A 27,370-nucleotide genomic window follows, 5' to 3' on the forward strand; every position below is an offset into this window, starting at 1 on the left:
GGAAAACTGTTTTGAGTGAGGTGGTGGTCAGAAGGAAAATACTGGAGAAGACAGAAAGTGGGAAAGGGAAGAGAAAAATATAGCTGGGGGAAAGCAAGATGGCAGGAAATACAGAGTTAATAATTTTAACCATGAATATGAATGAGAGGACCTCTTCCATAAAACGGAAGCAGATAGCAGATTGGATTAAAAGCCAGAATCCTACAATTTATTGTTTACAAGAAACACATTTAAAGCAGAGTGATACATTCAGAGTAAAGGTAAAAAGGTTGAAGAATTATCTATTATGCTTAGCTGAAGTAAAAAAATCAGGGCTAAGCACTCCAGATCTCATATCAAACAAAAACAAAAATAGATTTAATTAAAAGTGATAAAGGAAAATACATTCTACTTAAAGGCCCATAGATAATAAAGTAATATCAATATTAAACATATATGCACCAAGAGGTATAGCATTCAAATTCCTAGTTAAGAGAGCTGCAAGAAGAATTAGACAGCAAAACTATACTATTGGGGGATCTCAACCTTGCTCTCTCAGAATTAGATAAATTGAACCACAAAAAAAATAAGAAAGAAGGTAAAGAGTAAATAGAATTCTAGAAAAGTTAAGTATGATAGACCTTTGGAGAAAATTGAATGGAGACAGGAAGGAATATACTTTTTTTTCAACAGTACATGGAACCTATAAAAAATTGACCATATATTAGGGCATAAACACCTCAAAATCAAATGCAGAAAGGCAGAAATAGTAAATGCAATTCTGTGAAATCATGATTTAATAAAAATTCTATGCAATAAAAGGCCAGTGGAAAATAGACCAAAATTAATTGGAAACTAAATAATCTAATCCTAAAGAAAGAGTGGGTGAAACAACAAATCATAGACACAATTGATAATTTTGTCCAAAAAAACAACAATAAGACAACATACCAAAATTTATGGGATGAAGCCAAATCAATTCTTAGCAAAAGTTTTATATCTCTAAATATTTACTTGCATAAAATAGTGAAAGGGAAGATCAATAAATTTGGCGTGCAACTAAACAAGCTAGAAAAAGAACAAATTAAAAACTCCCAATTAAATATCAAATTAGAAATTCTGAAAATAAAAGGGGAGATTAATAAAACTGAAAGAAAGAAAACTACTGAACTAATAAACAAAAGAGTTGGTTTTATTTTAAAAAAAGATAAAGCTTTAATTTGATTAGAAAAAGGAAAGAAGAAAATCACATTGTTATTATCAAAAATGAAAAGGGAGAAGTTTCTACCAATGAAGAGAAAATTAGAGTAATAATTATATGTCAATAAATCTGATAATCTAAGTAAAATGGAAGAATACTTACAAAAATATAGATTACCCAAATTAAGAGAAGAGAAATTAAATTACTTAAATAGTCCCATTTTAGAAAAAGAAATTGAACAAGCTATTAATCAACTCCCTAAGAAAAAATTTCCAGGGCAAAATGGATTTACATGTGAATTCTACCAAACATTTAAAGAACGATTAATTATAATACTATGCAAACTTTTTGGAAAAAAAGAAAAAGGAGTCCGACCAAATTCCTTTTATAACACAGATATGGTAGTGATACTTAAAACAGGTAGGGTCAAAATAGAGAAAGAAAATTATAGACTGATTTCTCTAATGAATATTGATGCAAAAATCTTAAATAAAATACTAGCAAAGAGATTACAGCAATTTATCCTCAGGATAATATACCAAGACCAAGTAGGATTTATACCAGGAATGCAGAGCTGGTTCAATATTAGGAAAACTATTAGCACAATTGACTATATCAATAGCCAAACTAACAAAACCACATGATTATCTCAATAGATGCAGAAAAAGCATTTGCAAAATCCAATACTAAAGAGTATAGGAATAAATGGAGTTTTCCTTAAAATAATCACTATCATTTATTTAAAATCATCAGCAAGCATCATATGTAATGGGGATAAACTAGAACAATTCCCAATAATATCAGGAATAAAACAAAGTTGCCCACTATCACCATTACTATTCAATATTGAATTAGAAATGTTAGCTTTGGTAATAAAAAAAAGAGATTAAATGAATTAAGAGTAGGTAATGAGGAAATCAAATTATCACTCTTTGCAGATGGTAAGATGGTATATTTAGAGAATCCTAGAGAATCTAGTAGAGAAAAAACTACTAGAAACAATTCACAACTTTATCAAAGTTTCAGGATACAAAATAAATCCACAGACATGATCATCGTTTTTATATATTACCAACAAAGTTAAACAGCAAGAGACACAAAGAAAATTCCACTTAAAATAATTGTAGACAACACAAAATATTTGGGAGTCTATCTGCCAAGGCAAAGTCAGGAACTATGTGAACACAATCACAAAATACTTTCCACACAAATAAAGTCAGATCTAACCAACTGGAAAAACATCAAGTGCTCTTGGGTAGGCTGAGCTAATATAATAAAATGACAATACTACCTAAATTAATCTATTTATTCAGTGTCACACCAATTAAAAACTCCCAAGAAATTATTTGACAGAGCTAGAAAAATAATAAGAAAAGTTCATGTGGAAGAACAAATGGTCAAGAATTTCAAAGGAATTAATTTTAAAAATGCAAATGAAGGCAGCCTAGCTGAGCTAAACCTAAAACTGTATTATAAAGCAGTAGTCACCAAAATCATTTGGTATTAGCAACAAACAGAGCAGTTGATCAGTTGTAAAGGGCTGAAACTATGAATAGGTGCACTGGAATCAGACAAAGGAGCACTTAGGACTAATATGATGGAAGATGGAATATCTCTCTTCCAGTCCTTCTTAGCCCTTATATACTCTACTACAATTACATCATTGCAGCATACTATGTATGTGTAAACTAGAGAATCATTACATCATCATACTAAGTACTAAGTATATATGTGAATTAGAAAACCATCATCTCACCAATTCCATTGAGTTAATACCTTGTTTCAAGTATACTTCTCCAGAGTTCTGGCCCTCTACATCTTTCGATTCATACATGTCAAAGACAGATAGTGCATCAAGAATCAATTGAAGTAATTCTGTCTGACATTCCAAGATTTGTGGTACCATAACTTTAAAAATTCAAAAAGCACAGTACAGAGAATGAATGCATTACTGTTACCATGTTAATCCTGTAAAGTCAGGTATGAACAGACTTACTTGTTTCATTTTCCACATGTCAAATGTTGTAGTGACATAGTCGCCAATTGCTGTAAAGAAATCTAAGTTTTGGTAATGGAGATCCTTGCAGGATTGCAGCATGTTCATTAACATCCAAAAAGGACACCCAGGGATATTAGCTGTCCAAGGTAAAGAAAGATCTGATTACAGAATTCAAGTAAAGTGAAATGCATATACTAGAACTAAAAAGCCCTCCAAACCAGTGAAATATGCCCTCAAAACTACAACTATAAGAAAGAGCACCAACATTCCTCAGTTAGAAGTTCAAACAAAACCTGAACTTAAATGAGGCCTCATTTAAGACACACTGACACAGTGAATAGAAAAAGTGTCCACTTACCAGCAACCATTTTACTACATTCATTCAGGAGTGTGACAGAACGGTGGTTCATGGCAGCCAGAGCACCAAACATGTGCTGGCTATTTACGGGAGAAAACTTATTTAATTCTTTCAAGGCTTTCATCTGAAAGAAAATAAAGTTGGATTCCTATATTTACATTGAGTAAAAGTAATAACAAAAACTTTAATTCTCTTACCCCGAGAAACAGAGTGAAAAAGAAGGAGTTTGAGTAAAATTACTACAATCTATATTCAATATAAATTGGCTGTTGCATCAGTGATAATACCAGCAATTACATAAGGTCTAATCTCCACAAGATCTCATTATTCTAAAGAAATATTTTCTACTCAAGTTGATTTTAACTTGATATAAAAGGAATAACATTATCCTTTGAAGGATCACCAAGAAGGAAGAGCCTCCACTTCATCTACACATTCTCCTATGTTTGGAGTCCTTAGGTAACTAGCTACACAGAGCTCTAGCAAACTTTGATCTTAGTAGTTGGATGGGAAGCAGAACAAGCATCATAGAAATTCCATTTATTTAGAAGAACATAAAAAGGGTCTTATTAGTCCTTGCTCCATTTATCAACATTTCTTGTGGGAAATAATGTATGATTTAATCATTTGCTAAGTGAGTTAGTTACTGTTCAGAAAGGAATTGAGTTAAGTTAATCATAAGCACCTTACTTTCCAAGCACCCAATAGAAACAAGTCAAATTTAGCTTCATTTTCTTCCTTTACCTCTATTTTCTTTTTAAGAGAGTATGGGGCATCTTTTCCAATACATCTCATCATGGTTTGTAGAGTTAAGATGTGTTCTAGTGTCCAAATCTGCTTGTCAATTAATAGCCTATTATGAAAGAAAATAAATCTTAGAATTGCAGAATTTAAGATATGGTAATCATCCTTAGAAATCATTATGTCTTCTTTCATCACTCATTTTACAAATAAGAAAAATGAGATAAGTTAAATAATCTGTTTGGTATCATGGTTAGAGACAAACATGGAACAAGAACCAATGTCTCCTGATTCATATGCTGGTCATATTCTACTATACAACCATCACTAGAAGATAAAGACGTAAGAGTAAAGAAATGAAGCTTTACTGTGATTGGCCTGTCATGGCTCATTAAAAGGATATCATACATATCATCTTCATAAGTATAGATATATAGATTTTAGTAAAATATTTAGAACTTGACTCTCAACATTATCAGCCTCTTTTAACAGTGATTCTAATTTAAATAATAATTACATAATTTTTTTTTTATGCTCCAGGGTCAAGATGTTAAATTGGATTGAAAAATGTACTTATGAACAAATGCACTACAAATGCTATATACAGCTTTTCTGATGGCACAATGAGTGGTAGAATGTCTACTTATTAAGTATTATTAAATATTATTATATTATTATAAGTACCTGTTAAACTAAATTAACTTGATTTGACAAAAATAAAGAAAATTCTTTGAAGAGAAAATTCCAGAGATATCTCCTTACCGCAATCCTGCACGAAGGGCAACTACATTTTTGCTCTCCTCCATGATTTCTAACGTACGTGATAAAACTGAAAGACACGTCTCATCACATTCATTGATACGCTCCTATTGAAATATATTGACATAAAAAGATTATGGTAAGTAAAATATTATGGTTAGTATAAGATTATGGTTAAAGATTCTATTTTAGTGCATTTTGTCCCAACTCATGCACTGAATCAATATTTTCATGTAAAAAGTTAACTATGAAACATGCCACCATCTTCAGGAAATGACATTTCTCATAAAGGAATTTTCTAGGTAAGTGAAGCTTAAAACTTAACTGACAATGTTTTGTTTTGTTTTTATTGTTGTGAATTTATTTCATATTTTTGTTCCTTAAACAGATTAGAATTAACATTTTTAAAGATGAAAAACTGAAACAGACCAGAACATAGTCATACAGAAACACATAATGCATATATATATATATATATATACACACACACACACACACACACTCATACACAACACAAAAAACTTTTACTGCTATAACAGCAGACTTCCATCAATTCCAGCTTTCCAAAAACATATTTAAGCTAGAGTTGATGGAAGGAAGCTTATCTAATACTAAGAGTAACAGAGCTATGGATATATTTCTAAATTCATACATACTCCTAAAACTTTCATTTTTGGTAATAATAGTACACCTTTGCAAAATATACCTCACAACTCATATTCAACTTTTAATCAAAATAATTAGTTCAATTAGATGGCTACTTGACATAAGAAATGTAATAACTTCTAATCATAAATTTCTCTTTTCTCTCTTTCCCTCTCCTCTCCCTCTCTTCCCTCTTCCCGGTCCCCTCCCTCCCTCCCTTTCTCTCTCCTTCTCTTTCTCTCTTTCACACACACACACATCACACATACATACACACACACACACACACACACACACACACACACACACACACACACACACCAGGCAAAAAAAGATATATATGCAAAAGGAAGATCAAAAAGGCTAAGGCTCAATACACAATTAACAGACTATTGTGGAAAAAGTGAAAATTGCATATTGCACTACATCTAAATAAGACAAACAATAAAGATACTTTTCCAAGAAGCCTAATAGACACATCTTATTATATTGTGTTTGGAGGTCCTGACAAAGTATAAGATGAAAGTGGTTTTTGTAGTTTTTTTCTTTTCTTTTTTTTGCAATTTAACTCTTCAAAAAGAGATAAAAACAAAAGAACCAAAGAGATATGGGAAGAGGAGGGAAAGATTGGTTGGAAAGGGGGAATCTGCCAAGATAAGAAGGAAGTACTTTAGCAGCTCCTCCCCATTCCACAAAAGCAAACATCCACCCCAAAAAAAGCAGCAGCAGGAACATAAAAAACAAAATAAAACAAAACATAAAAACCTAACAACATTTTTTAATTCACTGGAATGTGTGTGTGTATACAAGAATTTCATTGGCACTCCCTTCTTTCCCATAGAGAAGGCAAAATCTTAAAAGTTTAATGGGACCCTAGTGGCCAAAGTATACTACAATAGCTTTAAAACCAGTCAGAATTTATTATTTGTAGCTAGAAAGCACAATCTTAAAAGATTAAAAAAGGAAACTTTTTTGGTTTTAAAATGTTAATTATGCTTACATGAATAAAAAGCCTGACTGAAAGAAGTCTAAATGTAACTGTAGAGCCATCAAGAGGCAGAATTAAATGTACATAGTTTTAAATTTATAATGTGCATATTATTACAACTCCATCCTGATGTTCACTCAAGAACCTAGGGTACCATTTTAGTATGAAAAGTTTTAAGGAAGGATCAAACAACCACCACTTATTCAAAAGAATTTCATTAAAGTTTTCATAGTTTCATTAATTATAGATTTTATTATCTGCATCTTTACCTTCAAAGAAAGTTTTCTGTTAAACTAAAACTTATGTGTTCAAGTTCTGGGCACCAATTTTTCCACCAAATAAGATTTTAAATTATTTTCCCCAAACTATCATTTGAATTTTTGAATACTGGAGTATTCTCTCATCATAGGGATTGTTTCAGTCATGATATTTGTATACTAAGCATTCAGCATTGTGCCTGACACATATTAGGAACTTAATAATTGTTGATTCATTCTTTCCACACATTCCTACCTCGTAATCGCCCTAATCTGTTCTGGCTTTCTTCCCTTGCTTTCTGTACTGCTGCATAAAACTGGATAAGAAAAATTGATCTGTTATGGGGTTTTAGCAGTAGAGATAAGGCAAGTTTAATATTAATAGTAAAAATAGAATTTCATTTTGTACCACAGGATTAGAGATCATCATTGCAGTATACATTACCTTAGTAAGTGTAAAAAACAGAAACATTACATAGTCCAGAAAGCTTTTCCCAAAAATACTGAGGGGGAAAAAGATGTGCTTGCATAACTGTACATATAAAGATTGCCCTTCTTCGGTTTGTCTTACCTGCACCACCCTCAGCAAGACCTGAATTAGATAAGTGTTCTGAGGGATTCCAATCTTGATCAAAGAATACAGAGTGAACAGCAACTGTTGAAGCCTTACAATCTTAGCATCTTTCATTACTTGGTAACAGAGCTGATTAAAAGCAGGATGTTCATAAAGCAGCTGTCTTTCAAAGCGTCTCTGATCTTCGGACATATTTTTAGCAATTTTCCACATAGTTATGAAGTAGTTACAGCTGGAAAGCTTAGGAAACTTTGAAAACATGTCCAAAACATCACTCATGGAATTACACTGGTGAATGAGGTGCTTGTGACTGACAAAGTCTAACTGTTTTTCTTTCTGGGAGAGATCATGTTCAGCAGAGACCACTATCTTCTTCAGCTCATCAACACCAATTTGAGGTGTCGTATGTATCATGAGAAAGCATTGTGAGTCAAAAGATTGTCGTCTAGGGTGTGAGAGTTTGCCAACTAAAGTTGAAGTTAATGTGTTCAGGCTTCTTTTTTGGATTTCATTGCCTTTCAACTGAAAAACTAACACACCTTGACAAAAAAATCTAACAGATGATTGAGGTTTTTGAAGAGACTCATGAAAAAGAAAATTTTTTAATGTCCTAATTTGGTAGATAAGTTTTGGTTTATGAAGCTCCAAAGGATCTACTTTCATTGTTCTTCGAAAGCTTGTGGAACCAAATGAACAAATGTTTAGATTCAATTGTTTGAGGTTCCATAAAAAAGAACTTGTTTTGTTATTCATTTTGCTATTGCTTTAAGACTCCTGAAAAATTATCAACAGCCCTAACTTCTACCAGGCAAACCAGAAGAGCTCCATTATTTTCTCTCTGAAAATAAAACAAAATAGATCAGCAAAATTTTCAAAGAAATATAGAGACACAAAATACACTACTAAATCAGGCTGAGATAAACCTAGAATATTTTTTGCAGTCATTAATTTTTACATTTTTTAATGGAAATGCATTAAAAAAAATTCAATCATTTCAATACTTTATCTAGGTACCTGTACATTTCTTGAATATAAACATTATTATCTGAATATTTTAGCAGTATTTTAAAAAATCTTACTAGTCCATCAGTTCAGGTACTTTATGTATACAGACAGAAACTTCTTCTCTCATGATAGATGATCTTCAGGGGTTGCTATGGTTAAAAATGAAAAAAAAAAAGTATTCACTAGTGGCCAGCTTTCTAATAATAAGCTTTTCTCAACATTATCCATCCCTAGGTTTGTATTTGATAAATTTCTAGCATGGTAATATAGGCTAGTTTTGCTGCCAACATAATCTTCATGAAGATAAGTTCATTTCCATGCCAACATAAGGTATGTGGACAAGACTTCAATGGATGACACTTCTATCTTTAAGCTACAATGTTTGCTAAAAAGTACTTAAAATACTATGATAGTAATCTTTGCATAACTACAAAATAGCAAAATCAATCTTTCATTTGAATATAAAAATGCTCAAAACCAACTGAGGAAAGGTTGGACTTTAAGCAGAAATCTGTGTTCAATGAAAATTCCTATGAGAAATAAACATTTTAACAGCATATTAAAAGTAAGTTTCATTAAATTTATTAAATATTTATATAAAGACAACTAGCTAGTTCAAGCATAGCAGGATGTATATGGTAATCTACATGGTAACTACTAAAAGAAATCCATCACAGACTAGGATTCAATAGAACTTAGAATCATATTGTCCAACTCCTTCAGAAATTGCCATTCAAAAAATGAAATAATTTGCTCAAGCAGAAAACAGTATTTGAACCTAGATCTTCTGATTCTAAATCCACTTCACTGAGAAAACAATGAGCATCTAAAACATTTAGTGCATTTGCAGGTATATAGAAAGATTAAACGATAAAGATAAAATCCCTATCCACAAGAGATGACTACTCAAAAAAAAAAAAAAAAAAAAGAATATGGCTCAAACCTTTGAAAAGCAAGTCTAGAAGAGGTAGCATAATTCTGTAAATAAAACAAATACTAAACATGACAATACATTTGAGCCTGTGGGCTTACTGGTGTGTTAATATGGTTAATTATTAAATATTTCAGTACAACAACCAACAGACTTCATTGCCAGGCTGATCTACTCCAACTAGATTGTAAGGTCCTTGAAAGCAATGTTCCCAGACCCAACTTATCTGAATTCTTCACAAATCTAATACAGCACATAGTTTTACTCAAGTACAACCAAAAAAAAAAAAAAAAAAAAGGACTTCTAATTCTAGTTTATTTATGTTCATATGAGCTTTGATAGAATTTCAACATTTTTTAAATACATGGATTTCCTTTTCAAATCTTTTTTTTTTTTTTTTGATGATCTTTGTTTGGATCTCCTTCAAGTAGAAAATATAAAATACTTTCAAATGAACCAAACATATAACCAACAAATGAACCACAGAATATTACACCTTAATGAGATTTTAGAGATTATGCCCCATCATTTTACAGATGAGGACAATATAAGTAAGAGGATTCTGGGAAGATAGTAGAGTAGATCAGAAAATTCTAAGCTCTCCAGGTCTCCCATACACAGAGCAAAATGTAGAGTGGTTAAAAACAAATAAGAATTGGGGCAAAACCTAGTGATTCTCCAGGGACAATCAGAGAAGACTCAAAGAAAGATACCAGGACAGATTTTTGGCCCTCCAGATTAATTCTGCTTAAAGAGCAAGGGGTAAGCCCTGGGACTAGCTTAGTTGGGAAATAGCTTCTGTCTCAGCCATTGAAAGAACCTACTCAGATAAGAAACACCACGCTCAACTGGGCAGCCCTGGGCGAGAAGGAACCAACACATACACATTGTTTGCAAAAGCACTGAGGCAAGGATGCTGCTAACTGTGGCCATTTACAGAAGAGTGGAGTTCTTGGTTATAGGTTGCAGGCCAGAGAGGAGAATTGAAAGAGAACTTCAGACCAAAGGCAACATTGACACCATTCCTGCTACTCTCACAGTCCAGGACAATCTGGGAAGGAGGGAAGAAAGGAAAGAAGGAAGGAAGGAACCAAACCACAGAAAGTTATTATGTGAATAGGGAATATCAGGGTTCAGAAGAGGATACTTTAAAAAAAAAAAAAAAAAAAAAAAACTCTTCTATCCCAATAAGTAATGTTAAATAATCACCTGTCCAAAATAATTCAGAGAACTAATACCGTGTTTGCCTGATAATAAGACCTATCCCGAAAATAAGCCCTCCCCTTACTGTGTAAGATTCCTCTAAAATAAGCCCTCCCCCGAAAATAAGCCCTATTGAGATTGCTACTGTAGTGAAGGTGATCCCCTGTGCTACATTACAGTTCCCTCTGTATGCACTGTCCCTCCCTCCCTCCCCCCCACCCCGGGTGAAACTCACGCCGCGCTCCGAGCTGCATCCAATCAGAGCTGCAGCAGTGAGCGCGTCATCCTGTTCTTCCCCAGGGATTTGCTTGCTGGCACCATTGAGAGCAGTGCCGCAGAGGAGAGCTGAGGCAGGACAATATAAAAACCCGGTATGTAAGCGGGAGTGAGGGGGCATGATGGAGGATAAAAGGGGCATGATAGAGGATAAAAGAAGAACTCAGCCAGCACTCACCGTGCTAAAGAAATGAAGAACTTCCTTGCAGAGAGAAGAATAGATCAAGTAATGATTCCTGCAGGAATGACTGCCTATCTCCACACCCTTGATATTGCAATAAAAAGCCATTCAAGGACCATTTGCGCATGGAAGTCAATGACTACATTGAAAATAGAATGGAAAGAAATAAGCGTGGAAACTTTGTGAAGCCCTGTCTGCAAGAAGTCGTGACTTGGGTGAAGAAGTCATGGGATAAAATTACTGACAGCTGTGTCGCCAAGGCACTACGAACAGGTTACCTGGACAAGACATGTTCATTTAAAGAGAGCTATATTGCTGGACATGACAGATTGGGTCTACTTCTTCTGAAGGAAATAGAGGCGCAAGACATCCAGGACGGAATTCAGGGTATGGACACTTATGATGATGTTGTTGAAGAAGATGACATGATCATTATTGAATAAAGGTACTTTTTTTGTTCACATTTACCTGTTTATTAAAATTGCTGTCAATGTTCATTAAAATAAGCCCTCCCCTGAAAATAAGCCCTCTGGTGTTTTTCTGTCCAAAAAATATAATAAGACAGTGTCTTATTATCGGGGAAACACAGTATATACATTAAAAAAAACTGTGCTTAATTGTAGCCTTCTTGGGGGAAGAAAGGAAGGAGGAAAATAAAATAAAAAGTGAAGATCAGAGAACAAAAGAAAACCTATAACAAAGCAAGGATGGACAGTCTGAACAAAATGTGTAGTGATTATTATACAGACTTTCTTGAAGTGGAAATGTATTGTCTTATATTTTGAATCCTTTCATGGACTGCATTAGCACCAGCAGCAACATTAGTAGTAATGTAGCAGCTAAATATTGAGATCAAATGAATAAAACTGAGAAATGCATGTTTACCAAAAATTTTAAGCAATATCATGAAAGATGCCATATTTAAGATCTATAGATAATTTAAAGTGCATTTATTAAGTGTTTACTATGTACTATGTTCTTGACCTTTTTTATGTTAAAAGCTCCATTGACAATTTGATGACGTTTATGGACCCTTTCTCAGAATAATGTATACAATTGCATTAAAAAAAATTATATCAAAATGTAGTTATCAAAATATTTTTCCTAAAATAAGTTCACAAACTCTAAATTAAGAATAATTAATTGCAACATATATACAAAAAAAAGGACAAAGCCTCTTCACTACCTTTCTTAGCAACTCAAAAAAGATTGGCTTAATTATTTGCACTGGAGAAAAAATGTGTACTAAAAATGCTTATTTCCTAGATTACAACAAGCAGTTGATCAGCACATCCTGGACATAAAACAATTAAATCTAAACCACCCAAAAAAGCAAGAGAAAGTAGATAACAGGAATGTGTAAACTCTAAAAATCGTTACTGATGTCTTATAATAAGAAATAACATAAAAATAAGTCATCTAAGATATTGGTATGACCAAAAAGGAAAGAAAGCTGAATAAGGTAAGTAACAAGAATGAGTTAATAAATGAAGGGCTCAAGTGGTATTTTGGAATAAACAAGCATTAAGTACCTACTGTGCCAGACAAAGTGCTAAGTACATGAAATAGCCGCTGCCCTCAAGGAACTTATGTTCTCTAAATACACAAATGTATGCGTGTAAATATGCATGCAAATAAAATACGTACATATATAAACACATATAACTACATACAAAATAAATACAAGGTCATTTGAGGAGGACCATCGGCTTGGGCAATCACAAAAGATTTCAGGGCGAAAGCAACCCTTGAACTTAACTTTGGAGAATATAAAGAAATTTAAGAGTCAGAAATGATGGGATAAAAATATGAAGGCATACCTGTCAAAGGCATGGAGATGAGAAATAGAAGGTCATGTGTGTTATGACTATAAGTAGGCTAGTTTGATTTAGATCACGGAATAGATAAAAATGAAGTAATATGTAAAAAGGCTAGAAGGTGAGTTGTAACCAAGGACATTAAAAGATAAAAAGTCTTTTTTTTTTTTTTTTTTTTTTTGCACTTTGTACATGATCAGACAGCTTTAGAAATATCATTTTGGCAAAAGTATAAAGCATGGATTAGAGAGGGAGGGGGGCATAAAGCAAGTCAATTAGACGGGAGGAAACCACAGGGAAGAGACAGAAATTGTGGACATAGAATTTACAATTGATTGTAAAAGTAGGTTGAGAGTGGGGATGGCAAAGAGGGTGTGAATGAGTTGGCTAGAAGGATCCTAGAGACAGAAACAGGGAAGTTACAAAAAAAAAAAAAAGGGTAGAGTTTGGCCTGGGTTCTGTTGTGAGTATTTTAAGTTTAAGATGCCTAAGACATGAATACGGTGTCTTCTATTATTAAATATGTTTTCTTGAAATGGAAATTTATTGTTGCATATTTTAAATGCTCTCCCATGTGGTCGTGCTGGGCACATGACAATGTTTGTGTTTGTTTTTTTCTTTTTCTGTCTTTCTCTATTTTATTTTTTTTTCTTATTTTGCATTTGTTTTAAATAAACATATTCATTTAAAAATAAATGAATTTCTCACGTAAAAAAAAAAAAAGATCCCTATGGGACATTCAGAATATCCAATTAAGAAATTGGTGACACCAGATTGGAGCTTAGGAAAGACTTGGATTAAATGCAAAGATCTGGGAATCATCTATGCAGAAATCATAATTGAGCGTATGAGAGTTGATGGAGTGAGCAAGAGAACAGTGTAGAGAGAAAAAGGGGCTCAAGACAGAGTAAGACAGAACATGGATGCTGTTGCAGCAGAAAAAAAAGGAGCACAATGCTAAGAAGAGAACCAAGAGCAATGCTGGGAAAGTAGAGGGGAAACATCCAAGAGGAAAGACTGGTTAATAGTATCAAATGTTTCCAAAAGGGGGAGAAAGGTGAAGCTTGAGAGTAGGGCATTTGGTACCCAAGAAATGCAAAGAATATCATGCGCAGTATAATAAACTGGGGGGAGGGAAAGGCAGTAAAAATTGCACGGTTGTTATTGTTGCTGAAAGGGGGACGATACCCTGGGTGATTCCTAAACGTCCAAGAAGAAATGCCTTGGGAAGGAAGAGCAACAGGCAAAGAAGGCTAGGAAGGCACAAGACCTGATCCGTATTTTGGGGGGAAGCACCCAAAAGGATGAGATTAACATGGAACCGGCCGAATTTCCTTCCCGGCCCCGGGCGGCAAGAGGTTAAAAGCCCCGCTTCTTCCGGAGAACACGAGCTGCGGCCCTCGCCTCTTGCGCCCAGTGCGGGGTGGGCCTTAGGTTCCACAGGACCACCCAGCTGATCCCCAGTTCGGGTCGGGGCCGGCTACTCCCTGGCAGTTCTACCCGGAAAGGCTTCAACTTTGCCCGCCAGGTCCGGGGCAACTCCGGCTCACTCAGCCCAGAGCCCTGGAGAAAACCACCTGGAAATCCTAACATACTCTCTCCACTCTAGAAGGAACCGAGAACTTACATCCCAAAAGAGAACCCGGTTACTTTCTTTCGCTGAGAGAAACTCCAAGCTTAAGCGCTCATCCTCCGCTCACCTTAGCGTGTCAAATTATCAAACACTGGAGGCAACCATGACACTTCCTCTCCCGGCTTGGCAAGTATCGCGAGACTTACGGGCTCTTCCGAGGATCAAAAATGTTGGTTACTCGAGAATCAGCTGAAGGAGGGACACCGCGTTGGGAAAGATTTCATTGGTTGTGATACAACTCTTACATTCTTTTATTTCTCTATAGAAATTACTTTGTATCCACTTTGTATTTATTGTCAGTGTTAAAATCTTCTTCCCTCTCCCAGGCTCCTCCAATAGTTGGTGAGCTCCTCCTGTACAGAGACATGCATTTTTGCCTTTATTTATTTATTTGCCTATATTTATTATATTATGGCGCTTGGTAAAATGATCGTTGAATGAAGTGTCATTAGCAAGACTCGAACCTAGATGGTCTGCATCTAAATCATTTTAAGAAGGCATTTTATTGATAGTTAAGAGACGATGTCATCAATAACAGTGCAAGGAAGATTGGGGGTCCGGACCCGTGTGTGCATTGTGTGTGTGACAGAAATATAGAGAGGGAGAAAGGGGAAAGGACAGAGAAGGGGGGAAAGGAGTTCACACACACATACACATACACACACACACGTAAGATACAGAGGCAGAGAGAATGGATTTTAAGAGCTTCTTTGTCCTCGGCTTCTAGAAGGCGTCGGATGGACGTTGCTTAGCAACGGATTTACTCTTTGGTACATATGGTTGCTCGGAGACCACGCCGCGTCTCTCGACTTTAGCCTCACTTTGTCCCTATCCTGAGCCTAGTGATCATGGCCAAGTTCGTCATTGCGGGTAAGTGACCCCCCACCTGCCCGAAGCCGCCTCAGGGACCCCTCAGTTTCGGCAGCATTAACTGGCCTGGAAGGAAGAGGGAGGGGAAAAGAAGGGAAAGGGAGGGGAAAGGAGATGAGGGACGAAGGGAGAGGGAGGAGGGGGGCAGGGAAAGAAAGAGGAAAAGAGAGGTAGAGAAGGAGGGAGAGAAGGAAGGAGAGGGAGGGAGGGAGGGAAGGAGAGAGGGGGAGGGAGGCAGATGGAGGGAGGGAGAAAAATAGCGACTTGTTTCTTGGAGAAAGACCCGAGAGACCCATCTTATTCTGCCCCTTTCGAGCACCGGAACAAGTCACTGGAATCTCTGAGGTTTCCCCATCGTTAAAATGAGGATGGTAATGCCCTATAGTTTCTACCATGTTGTAAAGATCAAATGAGAAAAGGGATGGAAAGTGTCTTGTAGCCCCTTAACAAGGGCTAGTTGTTATTCACATCACCATCAGTCAGTTAATAAACAGTTGTTCTTTATTTGTCAGACACTGATAAGAGCTAGGGATATAAAAGAAGGAAAAGGATGTCCGTGCCCTCAAGCTTACAATCTAATGACAGACAACATGCAAATAAGCATGTACAAACAAGCTATATACAGGATAAGTAGAACATAAGAGAAAAAAAGCACTAGAATTAAGAAGAATTGGCAAAGGCTTCCTTTAGAAGATGGGTTTAGTTGAGAAAGGTCAGTATGTGAGCTGATAAAAAGAGCTTTACAATCATGAAGGACATCTATCAGGGATGCCCAGATCTTAGATATAGAGCCTTGTTTCTGGAATAGCCAGGATGCAAATGTAACTGGATCTGAGAGTACATGGAGGAAGAGTAAGGTGTATGAAAATGGAAAGGTAAGAAGAGGATAAGTTTTGAAAGATTCTGAATCTCCAGTAGAGGATTTTGTAATTAATCCTAGGTGATTGTCATCATCATTATTATCCTCCTTCTTCCGTCTTCTTCTCCCTTCTTTTCCCTTCTTCTCCCTTCTTCTCCCTTCTTCTCCTTCTTCCTCCTCCTCCTCCTTCTCTTCCTTCTTCTTCTTCCTCAAATCCATTTCTCCTGCCCCCTCCTCCTCCTCCTCATTTGTTTTTAGATTCTTAGTAACTAGAATGTCTAAAGAGACAGAAGACTGAGCCTACAAATCAGCTTCTTCAGTTATATATATCCTTTAGCAAATCTCTTCAATTTTGTCTGGCTCAGTTTCTTCATCTGTAAAGTAGGGTAATAGTACCTATCTTTTAAGATTGTTGTGAAGATGAAATGGACATTGTAAAGTAAGTTGAATTCTTATTTAAAAGTGCTATATAATTGGTATTATAATGTCTACAGAAACTCATTTATTTATATTTAAGCTATATTCTTATCTCTTTGTGCTCAGAGAGCTTAGTGTGGTAAGGGTGGAAAAAACAAATTAGATTCCTGAGTCAGAGAATTTTTTTGATCTAGAGGAAGGAACAGATTCACTCTTAATCTCAGCCAGTTCCCTTATTTTACACCCAAAATTAATTGAATGATTTCTCCCCACATAATCAGTAAGTGGCAAAGCAGGAATCAAATTCACTCTTTTAGAGGACTTAGATTTAATGCCTCACAGTTCTACTTCTTACTTGTTCTTACTACTTACTTATTTCACCTCCTTTTGCCTCAATTTTCTCATATGTAAATGAGGCTCTCCAAGTTATTCCTATGGCTTCAACACTACTCCCAGATCTGTATCTCAATTTCAGACCTCTTTCCTCTGCTCTAATTCTTTATTTATAGGTGTTAATCCATCTGATTGACAATCAGAACTATATATATACAAAATTGTGTTTTTAAACTTTGCCCCCAAACTAATTTACCTGTCTATACCCTGGCTCCATTTTCTCCTTGTTTCTAATCTGCCTCAAATAATACCATCAGAATAAGCTTCCTTTAAATACCATTTCTTTCCTATCAGGCTCAAGACAATGACAGTGATTCCTGTTTCCCACTTCTCAAGTACAAATTCCATGGTCCAAAATTTGATCCTACACTCAGTTCACCTCCAGGCAGTAAACTTGCTCAGCATCTTCCACATACATTGTACCCATGCTGTTGCTTATGCACTATTATTGTTGTTTAATCTTTTCAGGCATGTCCAACTTTTCATGACCCCTTTTGAAATTTTCTTGGCAAAAATACTGAAGTGTTTTGCCATTTCCTTCTTCAGCTCATTGAAACTGAGATGAAGAAACTGAGAAAAACAGAGTTGAGTTGCTTGTCCAGAATCACATAGCTAGTAAGGCTGGATTTGAAATCAGGAAGATGGATCTTCCTAAGCCTATGCTTAGTGCTATAGCCACTGCACCACATAACTAACCCCTACTTATGCTATACTTCTTCCTTTTTTTGCTTTTCTGAAATGCTAGTCATTCTTCAAGGTTCCAGCATGACTTATTTTTATGATTTCAGTACCATGTCCTCCTTCTCTGATCTCTGTCTCCCTCTTATCTCCTCCTTTTCTGATCTCTGTCTCCTTCTTATTTACTTATTATATTAAATATCACACAGTTTTCACTCAATAAACTCTAGTTGTTTAGACACATTTTAACCTCCTCAATAATGGTTTTGTTTTGTTTTTATTTTTATATTCTTGTGTCTTACTTTTATTTTTATATTTCCCCATTGCACCTAATTCTTACATAGTAGATATGCAATACTTGTTGATTGTTGAATACACTTGAATATAAAACATGTTCATATATATACAGATCTGTACATACAGTGTATGTATATAAATATATACATATATACACTATATATGGAAAGTATATATATATAAATATATACATATATACACTATATATGGAAAGTATATATATATATATATATATATATATAACACACACACATATATATATGGAAAGAATCTGAATAAGAATAATGTCACAATTTCCCTTCCTTCCTGCTCTTACATTTTCCGGAGCCCTTGACAGCTATAAATATTCCCTGTTCCCTTTTCATGATTCTTTACAATAATCAGCTGAAGTAAACCTACTTGCAGTTAAGTTGAGTAGGAGGGGCACCTGGAAATAAACATAAACTTTCCCCAAAGCAGAAGCAATGTTTCTACAGTCCAATTGCAAATGCCTCCTTCAGCTTTAACTAATTTTTTTTTCTGTCTACTGCAAGAATTGTCTACTCATGGAGGACATTTTAAAGGTCATAGACAAGGGCTGATCTCAAAATGAGTACTTGATTCACAGAGAACAAAAACTATTAGGTATTTTGTCTCCCATTTTAGTAGGCAAAAATCTTCCTTTTTGCTCTTAAGGTCAAATGTAACTGAGTTTTCCTATGCTCTAGCTTTCTCCTCCAGTCTTCCAAAATTTCTCTTCTAAAATCTTTTTCCTTCCAAGCATCATAGTTCAAAGCAACAGATGTCCACATCAAATAAAGACAAAGAGCTTGAGACTGGAGTCCATGAACTTATTTTTAAAAACAATTTGATATAGGAGTAAATATAGTGCAGTGAATAGAGCACCAGCCCTAAAGTCAGGAGGACCTAAGTTCAAATCTAGTCTTTAACATCTCTTAGCTGTATGAAACCCAATTGCCTCAGCAAAAATAAAATAAAATAAAATAATTGATTTCCTTTGTAAACCTATTCATTTTATTTATGCAATTAAAAACATTATGGCTTCACCAGAATGCCAAAGACCTTTGTGTCTATGGCACAAAAATGTGAATATCATTGTAGTCTAGGAGATAAGTCTGATGCAACATCTACTGCTCCATGATTATTTGAGGAAAAATGTGAATGATTCTTTGGGAGGAATCAAGAATGAGTTGCTCCTATTTTTACCTCTGGCTTGTGTCTTTGACAAATCTCTAGGTTTTAGAACATAAAACATCTTATCTGAATGCCGTCTCCTCAAGATAGGATGAGAATAGTGTCCTCATGTACTTCAAAGATCTATGGTTTTGTCCATTTGACTATTCTTTTCACCAATCTAAAGCCTCTGCAAATTAATAGGTGGTATTTAAAAGTGACAAAAAAAATTTTAACCTTTTACAATGTCCACAAAGTGGATTTGGTCCTCAAGTAAAAGAAATGCAATCTAGCATTAGGCCTCTTCTTGAAGCCTTTGGGACTTGTACTCTGCTGGCAGATAAATTTAGTGGTAAGGATTCTATCATAGGTGAGATATTTTTCCTATAGGTACACAATCAATAGATAGACAGTCAATCAATATTTCTTTCGTGACTACTGTAGACCAGGCATTGTGCTAAATGTTAGGGAATATAAGAAGAGGCAAAAGATAGCCCCTGACCTCAAAGAGCACACAGTCTAAAGGAGAAGACAGCCTGCAGACAAATAAAAAACCAAAGCAATCTGTATGCAGGATAAATAGGAAATAATTAAAAGAGGGAAGGCACCAGGGTTAAGAAAAGTTTCCTGAGATTTTTTTTTTTTTGGCTGAGATTTAAAAGAAGCCAGAAAATACAGTGGATAATGATGAGAGAGAAACAGAGACAGAGAAAACAGAGAGAAAGAAACAGAGAAAGAGAGGCAGACATAGAGGAAAGAGGGAGGAGGGGGACAGAAAGGGGGAAAAAAGTGGGAATGGGAGAGCACACATTCCAAACATGGGGGACAGTTAGAGAAAAATTTTGGGACCAAAAGATGGTGTCTTGTTCTTGGAACAAAACATCATTTAGATCAATCAGTTTTACAGATGGAAGGCCCAAAATGAAAGAGACAATAATTAGCTAATTAGTGGCAGAGCAGATCTTTAAATTTTATAATGTTTCCTCTATACCATGTTGTCTCTTATAGTCTTATTATTTTAGTATTAGTACCTTTGACCCCAGCTTCTTGAACTGTGGGTTGTGACCCCATATGGGGTCATGTATCTGAATGTGGGGGTCATGAAATTATGACTTATTATCAGTAAATGCTGGATTTTTATATATGTGGGGTTGCATAAACATTTCTATAGAAAAAAGAGATCAGGAATGGAAGAAGTTTGCCCTTAGAGCAAAGAGTGAAATGTACATGGCTCATGACACTTCTGAGTTTGACTAGAAACAGATTCAAATGCAATTGGAAAATATTTACAAAATAAATTTACAAAATAAGTTAAAATATAATAGAATATAATGTTTACTAATGTGGCAATAAATTGTGAGTAAGGATCTTTATGTACTATTTAATGGTCCCATGTCTCTTTGAGTTTGACACTGATATCTTACAGACCATATTATAATCCAACTCTTTTCTTTTACATTAAGATAAAACAAGGACTAAGAAAGAAGTTGTCCAAAATGACATACCTGGAAAAAAAATACTAGAACCTAGGCCTCCTGATATCTTGTCTAAACTTTGTAATTCACTGTACTTCCCTAAAATGTTCAATGAATCTCTCCAACTCTGGAAGGTCACTACAATCCTAGACTTCACACATTAGGAATATAGCTTCACTGCTACAGTCCCTCCTTCTGATTGGCTAGTTTTCTAGAACCTCCATTTTAAAATACATGTCCAGACCACCTATTCCTGTCTCTTCCTCTAGACTTTCTCTACAACCTTCTCTGGCCTGATACCTATAATACAAGTGGTATTCTAGCTTCCTTTTTCATACATTGTCTTCCTCCATTAAAAAGTTTTTTAAGGGCAGAGATTGTCTTGTATTTGTATTTCTAACTTAGCTAAATCATATCGCAAACACTTAATAAATGCTTATTTGGCTTGACTTGAAAGGAATTCCCTAGGTTGACAAGAGGTATTCGGTTTTTAAGGTCTGAATGTCAGTGAGGAATCTAAAAGAGAAGCAATTGAAAACTAGAGAGCATGTCTCTGAAACATATTCTTTCATTTCTTCACCATTTCTCTCATTCATCTCTATTCCAAAGGTCCACTTTTTGCACACAAATTATTTCTTCTGCCCAAAATATACACTTTCCATGTCTCAGCCTTTCAGAGACCTAGCCTTTCAATGCTATATTCAGATGTTCTCCATGAAGCTTCTTTTGATTGTCCTAATTTTTAATGCTCTTACATTACATTTTATTACCTTTATTCTTACTATTGTACATTTTGCATTCTTCCCATTGCCTCCCCCCTCCCTAAAAAACAAACAAAAAAGAAAAACCAGAAGCTCTTGGAACACAGGCACATCGTCTTTTTTGTTTTAAAACCCTTATAACCTATAGCATTGCTTTATAGACAGTGGATACTTAATACATAGTTAAATTCAGGTGAATTCTACTTGATTTGCATGTACATGATAGTGCAAAAAAAAAAAAAAAAAAAAAAGGATGTGCAACCTATGTGACTACCAATGTGTAATGCCAACATACAAGAATATGTAAACTGTCATTTTACTAATTGATCTCTTAGGTAAGGCGGACTGCCCCTATTTTGCTAAGGCAGAATTGCTGGCAGATTATCTGCAGAGAAATCTACCTGATTTCCGAGTACACAAAATTATTCAACACCCTGATGTTTGGAAGGTAAGAAATTATTACAGTCTATTAGATTAACTGAAAGTCATCATCTCCAAAATTGGTTATTATTTGTTTCAGATTAATTTGCTGTAATGAAGATTTGCTTATTCATGTATTATATAGGCAAGTGGTAATTTTTCTCTTCAGATCACTTTTTAATACCTCAATTTAAATATTTTAATATGATGCATGAAAATTAATGTGGTTTCTGATTGATAAAGAAAGCAAATTTAGTTTCCCCTGGGAATTCAGTATCTATCACTTATATTGGTGCTTCTTAATGTTTATCTTCCTTTAAAAGTCTTCAGATTTTATTTTTGAATGTTATTTGAGGACATTTGGTAGCTGATTAGGAATTCCAGGCACAACTGTACCCGGCCCTGAGTAAAAAGGAGCTAACATACCTAATGTGTGCAGAAGCAGTGGTACCAGCATTTGCAGGAGGGAGGAGCTTTTGGTTTGGGGTTCCAGGTCAGAAGGGAAAGCTGAGGTGAAGCTAGAGAGGTATGGTACCTACACGCCACAATTAAAGATGCTTACACTAATACCAGCAAAGAAAAAAGAATCCAACCATAGACACTTATTATGGGAACAGGAAATACCAGCATTCATCTTCAGAAGAGGACAGTAAAGTAAAAAAAGACTTTTTCTACCCCAAAAAGTAATGTGAAATGGCTTTCTATACAAAGAGAATTTATAGAACTAAAAAAATAATTCAAAAATCAAATGAGAGACATTGAAGAAAAACTAAAAAATAAAAATAAAAACCATTCAAGAAAAACAAGATCATGAAAAAAAGTTAACTAAAAAGAGATTCAAAGTTTTAATGATGAAAATAACTCTTTGAAAATTAAAATTGGACAAAGGGAAACCAGTGAAGCTATGAGACCAAAAAACAATAAAGCAGTATATAAAGAATGAAAAAAATAGAACAGAATACAAAACAACAGATCTGGAGAACAGATCAAGAAGACAAAGTAGTGACCAAAAGAAGACAATAATTATGGACACAATAATGCAAGAAAATTGTCATGTAATAATAGAACATGAGAGGAAAGTAGAAACAGAAAAAATCTACCAATCACCACCTCAAAGAGATCCTTTGTGGAAAATATATAAGAATATTAAATCCAAATTTCTAATATCTCATCAAAGAGAAAATTTTTCAAGAAATAAAAAAACCAATTCAAATATGCTGAAGCTACATTTAGAATTGTATAGGACTTATCAGCAGCCATAATAAAAGATCACAGGTCCTGGAATCAATATATGCTGGCAATCAAAAGAATTAACCAAAATATCATATCCAGCAAAATTATAATATTGAATGAAAAAAATGGACATTCAATGAACTTGTGGATTTTTAGGACTTTCTTTCAACCAAACCTGAACTCATTAGAAAACTTAATATTTAAGAGCCAATATCAAAGATCAATTTCATGAAACTTAACATAGATAAATTGTTTTGTTTTTTTTTACATGGAAATATATATCAGATGTTTAAGATTAACATCAGCAATTGGGCAGCTCAAAAGAAAGATTCAGGCAGAATTGAGTATGATCTGACTCTAAAAAAATCAAAATTGCCTAGGAAAAGGTAAAAATAGTAATGATGTTAGACAAATGTGGTGCAGAGGAAGTATATACATTGAGGCTTTAGAGGGGGGAGAAAGGCTGATAGTTATGAAAACCTATTCACATTGGGAATGGGTTAAATAGATAAGGCTACATATATGCCATGAAAGTATAGCATCCTCCAAAAATCTATAAAGACATACAAGGGGAAGGGATGGGTGGAGGGGGAAGGAAAGGGTGGGGGAAGAAGATTGAAGGGATCTATGAGTGGGGAAAGGGTAAGTAAAAATAAGGCAAATTAAGGAGTAGAATTAAAGTAGAAGAGTTAGCAGGGATGAGAAAGAAGAGAGATATACAAATGTTACAATAAGGATAGAATTTATTAGAAAAAAATTACGACTAGTAATTGTTAATCTTAGACAAAGTCAAACTTAAATATTCAATCAAGAGAGAAATCAACCTTATATGTCAGCCATATAATATTGTTGTAGATGTATGTTTACATATGGGTAAAGGTGTGTGTATGTGTGTGTGTGTGTATATATATGTACTTAAATATATATAAATATGTATCCATGATATTCTATATGTGTGTGTATATAGATATATGTATATGGGAGTAGATCTGTGTATGTATGTGAATGTGTGTGTATATATAGCTATATAGATATAGATACTGTAGGAAAGTGGGATTGTGGGAGTGTATACATGTACATGAATATATCTATCTATATATAAATGTATCTGTGCTTCCCCCTGCTTGGGGGAAATTGGGGTGGGAGCTAGAAAGGGGGAAAAAAGGATAAAGTAAAAAACTTTGAGCAAACAACAAAAGAACAATTTACAAGGAAGCAAAGAATATAGCCTTTCTTGAACTGGTAATTTATTGTTATAAATTTCAAATCTCCTTAATATTCTGTTGGACACATGGCAATGTTCTATTCTGTTGTGTTTTGTTTTGTTTTCCTTTTCTACTTTTATTTTTTCTATTCTGTTTTTTTTAATAAAATAAAATTTTAAAATAAATTTTAAAAAAAGATACCAAATACTATCAAACAGTTCTAGAGGAAATGGCAAAGCACCTGATTCTGACTCCATTCCAGCAGATATCCACAAGGGAGGGGGTCCATTGCTCATACAGCACCTAAGTGAAATCTTCCATGTTATGTAACAAGAAGAAATCATCCCTCAGCAGCTTAAAGATGCTTCAATATAAAGGAAAAGAAACTAGGCTGTTTCTGTGACACCCACAGGGAGATCTCTCTCCTAGTCATTGCTGGCAAGATACTTGCCAGTGTCCTCCTTAATCGGCCAATTAATCATGGGCGAGGTCATTTGCCTGAGAGTCAATGTAGCTTTAGAAAGGACCATGGAACAGTTGACATGGTGTTCAAGGACAGAAAACTCCAGGAGAAATGCCAAGAGCAGAATAGAGGTCTGTATACAATGTTTGTCTAACTGATCAAGGCTTTTGATACTGCCAAGTGTGAGGGATTGTGGAAGATTATGGCAATCTTGGGGAGGAATTTAATCACTCAAATATCAAAGGGACTGGATCATTAAGGTTCACTTCTTTAAAGTAGTCTTACTACATGTACTTTAAAGGCACCAACTGTATATCCAAGTGTACAATGAACATCAAACTGTTCCCTAACAATTTGGCTTTTAGAGACAAAGTCCACACAAACTGGATTATTTTATTTTTAAATAAACATAAATTTGATTCACCAAATAACTACCATCTAATCTCCAGGTTACTCTTGACTTTTTGAGCCTGACAAAATGTAGCAACCCTACGGAGCTGAGATAAGTAGCTTTTCTTCAGTCTGAGTAAGAGCTAGGAATAAATAAGCTCATGAAATTAGTGAATAGTTTTTTAAAGTAGAAAAGGGAGTTCTATTGTCTCATTTTTTAAAAAATTGTTTAAAGCATCTCTTGATATTTTAATTCTTCTTATCAGTCTGAGTAAGGTCTACTAACCAATCTGAACAACTATTTAACAACTGATGAATAAAAATTAATTTCACTTTTTTATGCTTTTTTGGTGGCTAAAGTTGAACTATACTTTGCATAACTTCATATACATAATGAGTATTATATTTTTTGCCTTCTCAATAGGTGAGGGAAAGGGTGAAACAAAAGAGAGAATTTGGAAGTGAAAAGAATTTTTAAATTAAAAATCTATTTTATTTTTATCTAATTTGCTATTTTATAATTTAGTGCCATTTTAAAATTTAAGGTATACTTTTAAAGAACACTAAGACATTTTATATCAGTTGGAAAGGATAGCACTTAAACTTATAAAACTTAAATTTTAAGTAAATTTTATCACATTAGACTTTCCCTGGCATATTTTTTCAATAGCGATGGCTACGCGATCTATGTAAGAAAAATCAATGGAATCACAAACGTTCTCCTATAATTTGGAGAGAATTGTTGGACCGTGGGGGAAAGGGCCTTCTTCTGGGAGGAGTTAATGAGTTCTTGGAGCATGTCCAGGTAATAAAGTTGTTAGTTAACATCTGTTTGAAATTGTATCTGCTCTGCCTCAGCTTCACACTATTACATTTATTTTGAAAATGCAGTCAATTTTTAAAAGTTTTCTTGTCTCTTCTTTCCTTTTCATGTAGTCAACATACATAGCTCTGGAGCTCACTCTCTCAAACCCTACTACTCTAACAAGTTGGATCCCCAAAGCAAAGCTACTTCTCTCTTTCCCCTCAGAAGTTTAAGGGGATTTCTCATTTCTAGATGGGAGCATAGCTTTTGAAGGTGTGGGCTTCAGGGCATAGCATTTGGCTGGATCAATATAATAATGATGTTTTCTTCTCATGGCTGACTCCTCATGGGGCTTTGGTGCCAGAAAACTGTTATGTACTTTTAATTCTTGGATCTCTAGTAGCATTTTTTTTTTGAAGCTCATAAAAGCCTTGTCAATTTGGTCTCCAATATCTGAGAGCAGAAATGAGAAATACAGATAGGTAAAAAGCAGGCATCTTGAATTTATGGACATATGTCGGTTTTTACAGGGAGGTTGTATGAACTCTCTCCCCACCTGGAAAGCTTACAGCATTTCTTCCTCCCTTATAGTCAGGGGAAAAATCATGATTCGGTCTATGTATATCTTTTGTATACATACTCAGTTTCAGCTCAGTATCAGATTAAGACTTTTCTTCACCATGAGGAAAGCAGAAGGAAGACAGTCATAAAATACCTGCACATGCTCTTTAACAGGGTAGGTCCCCAATTATTACTCACAATCCTAAATTTCCAAAAGCAGGCTTGTCATCTTCCCAGATGTGATGGCAGCAGAAAGAGTACATAAAGGGTCCCCATTTCATTCATGGAAAACAGAATGAGTCTTTCTTCCCATCTGTATCTTCTTGTGCTAACTTAGATCTTCTTTCTATCTAGCTTTACTATGGTATCACCTCAAAGATGATGACCAACGAGATGCTGATTATTGCTAGCGAGAACTTGGAGACACATATAGAAATTCAACAGGAGAAAGAAGAGATTAAAAGTGTGATCAATCCCATAAAGGTCTGGATCACCGGGTAGGACAGCAGAGCCAGGCTAATTGCTACATCACAATTCTTTAACAGGGTACATAATTAATTTTACAATAGATTAGGCAAAAATCATTTTTGAGATTTATTTCAGTGCATTAATTTAAAATATACATATTCAGTGCATTTATTTAAAATGCAAATAAATGAAAATCTACTACCAAGATAGGACAACTTAAGAGTGTTTACATTTTCCATATTTCTCACAAAGCATTTTATTTGTTGAATAGTCTTTTTAAGGAAATAACTCCCTGTTGTCCTTGTCTATATTTTTTGTAAATTTTAAAGTGTTTGACTTATTTCTATGACTTAAA

The 27,370-nt window shown here is 34.7% G+C and overlaps 2 protein-coding genes across 2 annotated transcripts in view; one reads left to right on the forward strand and one right to left on the reverse strand.

Moving 5' to 3' along the window:
• The window catches only part of FASTKD2 (FAST kinase domains 2), a 33,898-nt gene extending 19,233 nt beyond the window's left edge, over positions 1-14,665 (reverse strand). Inside the window, exons 1-7 of the mRNA XM_051983691.1 lie at positions 14,542-14,665; positions 8,581-8,655; positions 7,499-8,339; positions 5,041-5,144; positions 4,282-4,390; positions 3,538-3,661; positions 3,177-3,316 (exon numbers count right to left, since the gene is read on the reverse strand). Of these exons, the coding sequence (XP_051839651.1) occupies positions 3,177-3,316; positions 3,538-3,661; positions 4,282-4,390; positions 5,041-5,144; positions 7,499-8,254 (1,233 nt within the window). The 5' untranslated portion in view covers positions 8,255-8,339; positions 8,581-8,655; positions 14,542-14,665. The remainder of the gene's footprint in view (positions 1-3,176; positions 3,317-3,537; positions 3,662-4,281; positions 4,391-5,040; positions 5,145-7,498; positions 8,340-8,580; positions 8,656-14,541) is intronic.
• Positions 14,666-14,986: 321 nt separating this feature from the next.
• MDH1B (malate dehydrogenase 1B) overlaps positions 14,987-27,370 on the forward strand; it is a 37,932-nt gene continuing 25,548 nt past the window's right edge. The window contains exons 1-4 of the mRNA XM_051983692.1: positions 14,987-15,417; positions 21,806-21,918; positions 25,852-25,986; positions 26,902-27,044. Of these exons, the coding sequence (XP_051839652.1) occupies positions 15,396-15,417; positions 21,806-21,918; positions 25,852-25,986; positions 26,902-27,044 (413 nt within the window). The 5' untranslated portion in view covers positions 14,987-15,395. The remainder of the gene's footprint in view (positions 15,418-21,805; positions 21,919-25,851; positions 25,987-26,901; positions 27,045-27,370) is intronic.

Source organism: Antechinus flavipes, chromosome 3, assembly GCF_016432865.1.
Source record: "Antechinus flavipes isolate AdamAnt ecotype Samford, QLD, Australia chromosome 3, AdamAnt_v2, whole genome shotgun sequence".
In the NCBI taxonomy this organism is placed as follows: domain Eukaryota; kingdom Metazoa; phylum Chordata; class Mammalia; order Dasyuromorphia; family Dasyuridae; genus Antechinus; species Antechinus flavipes.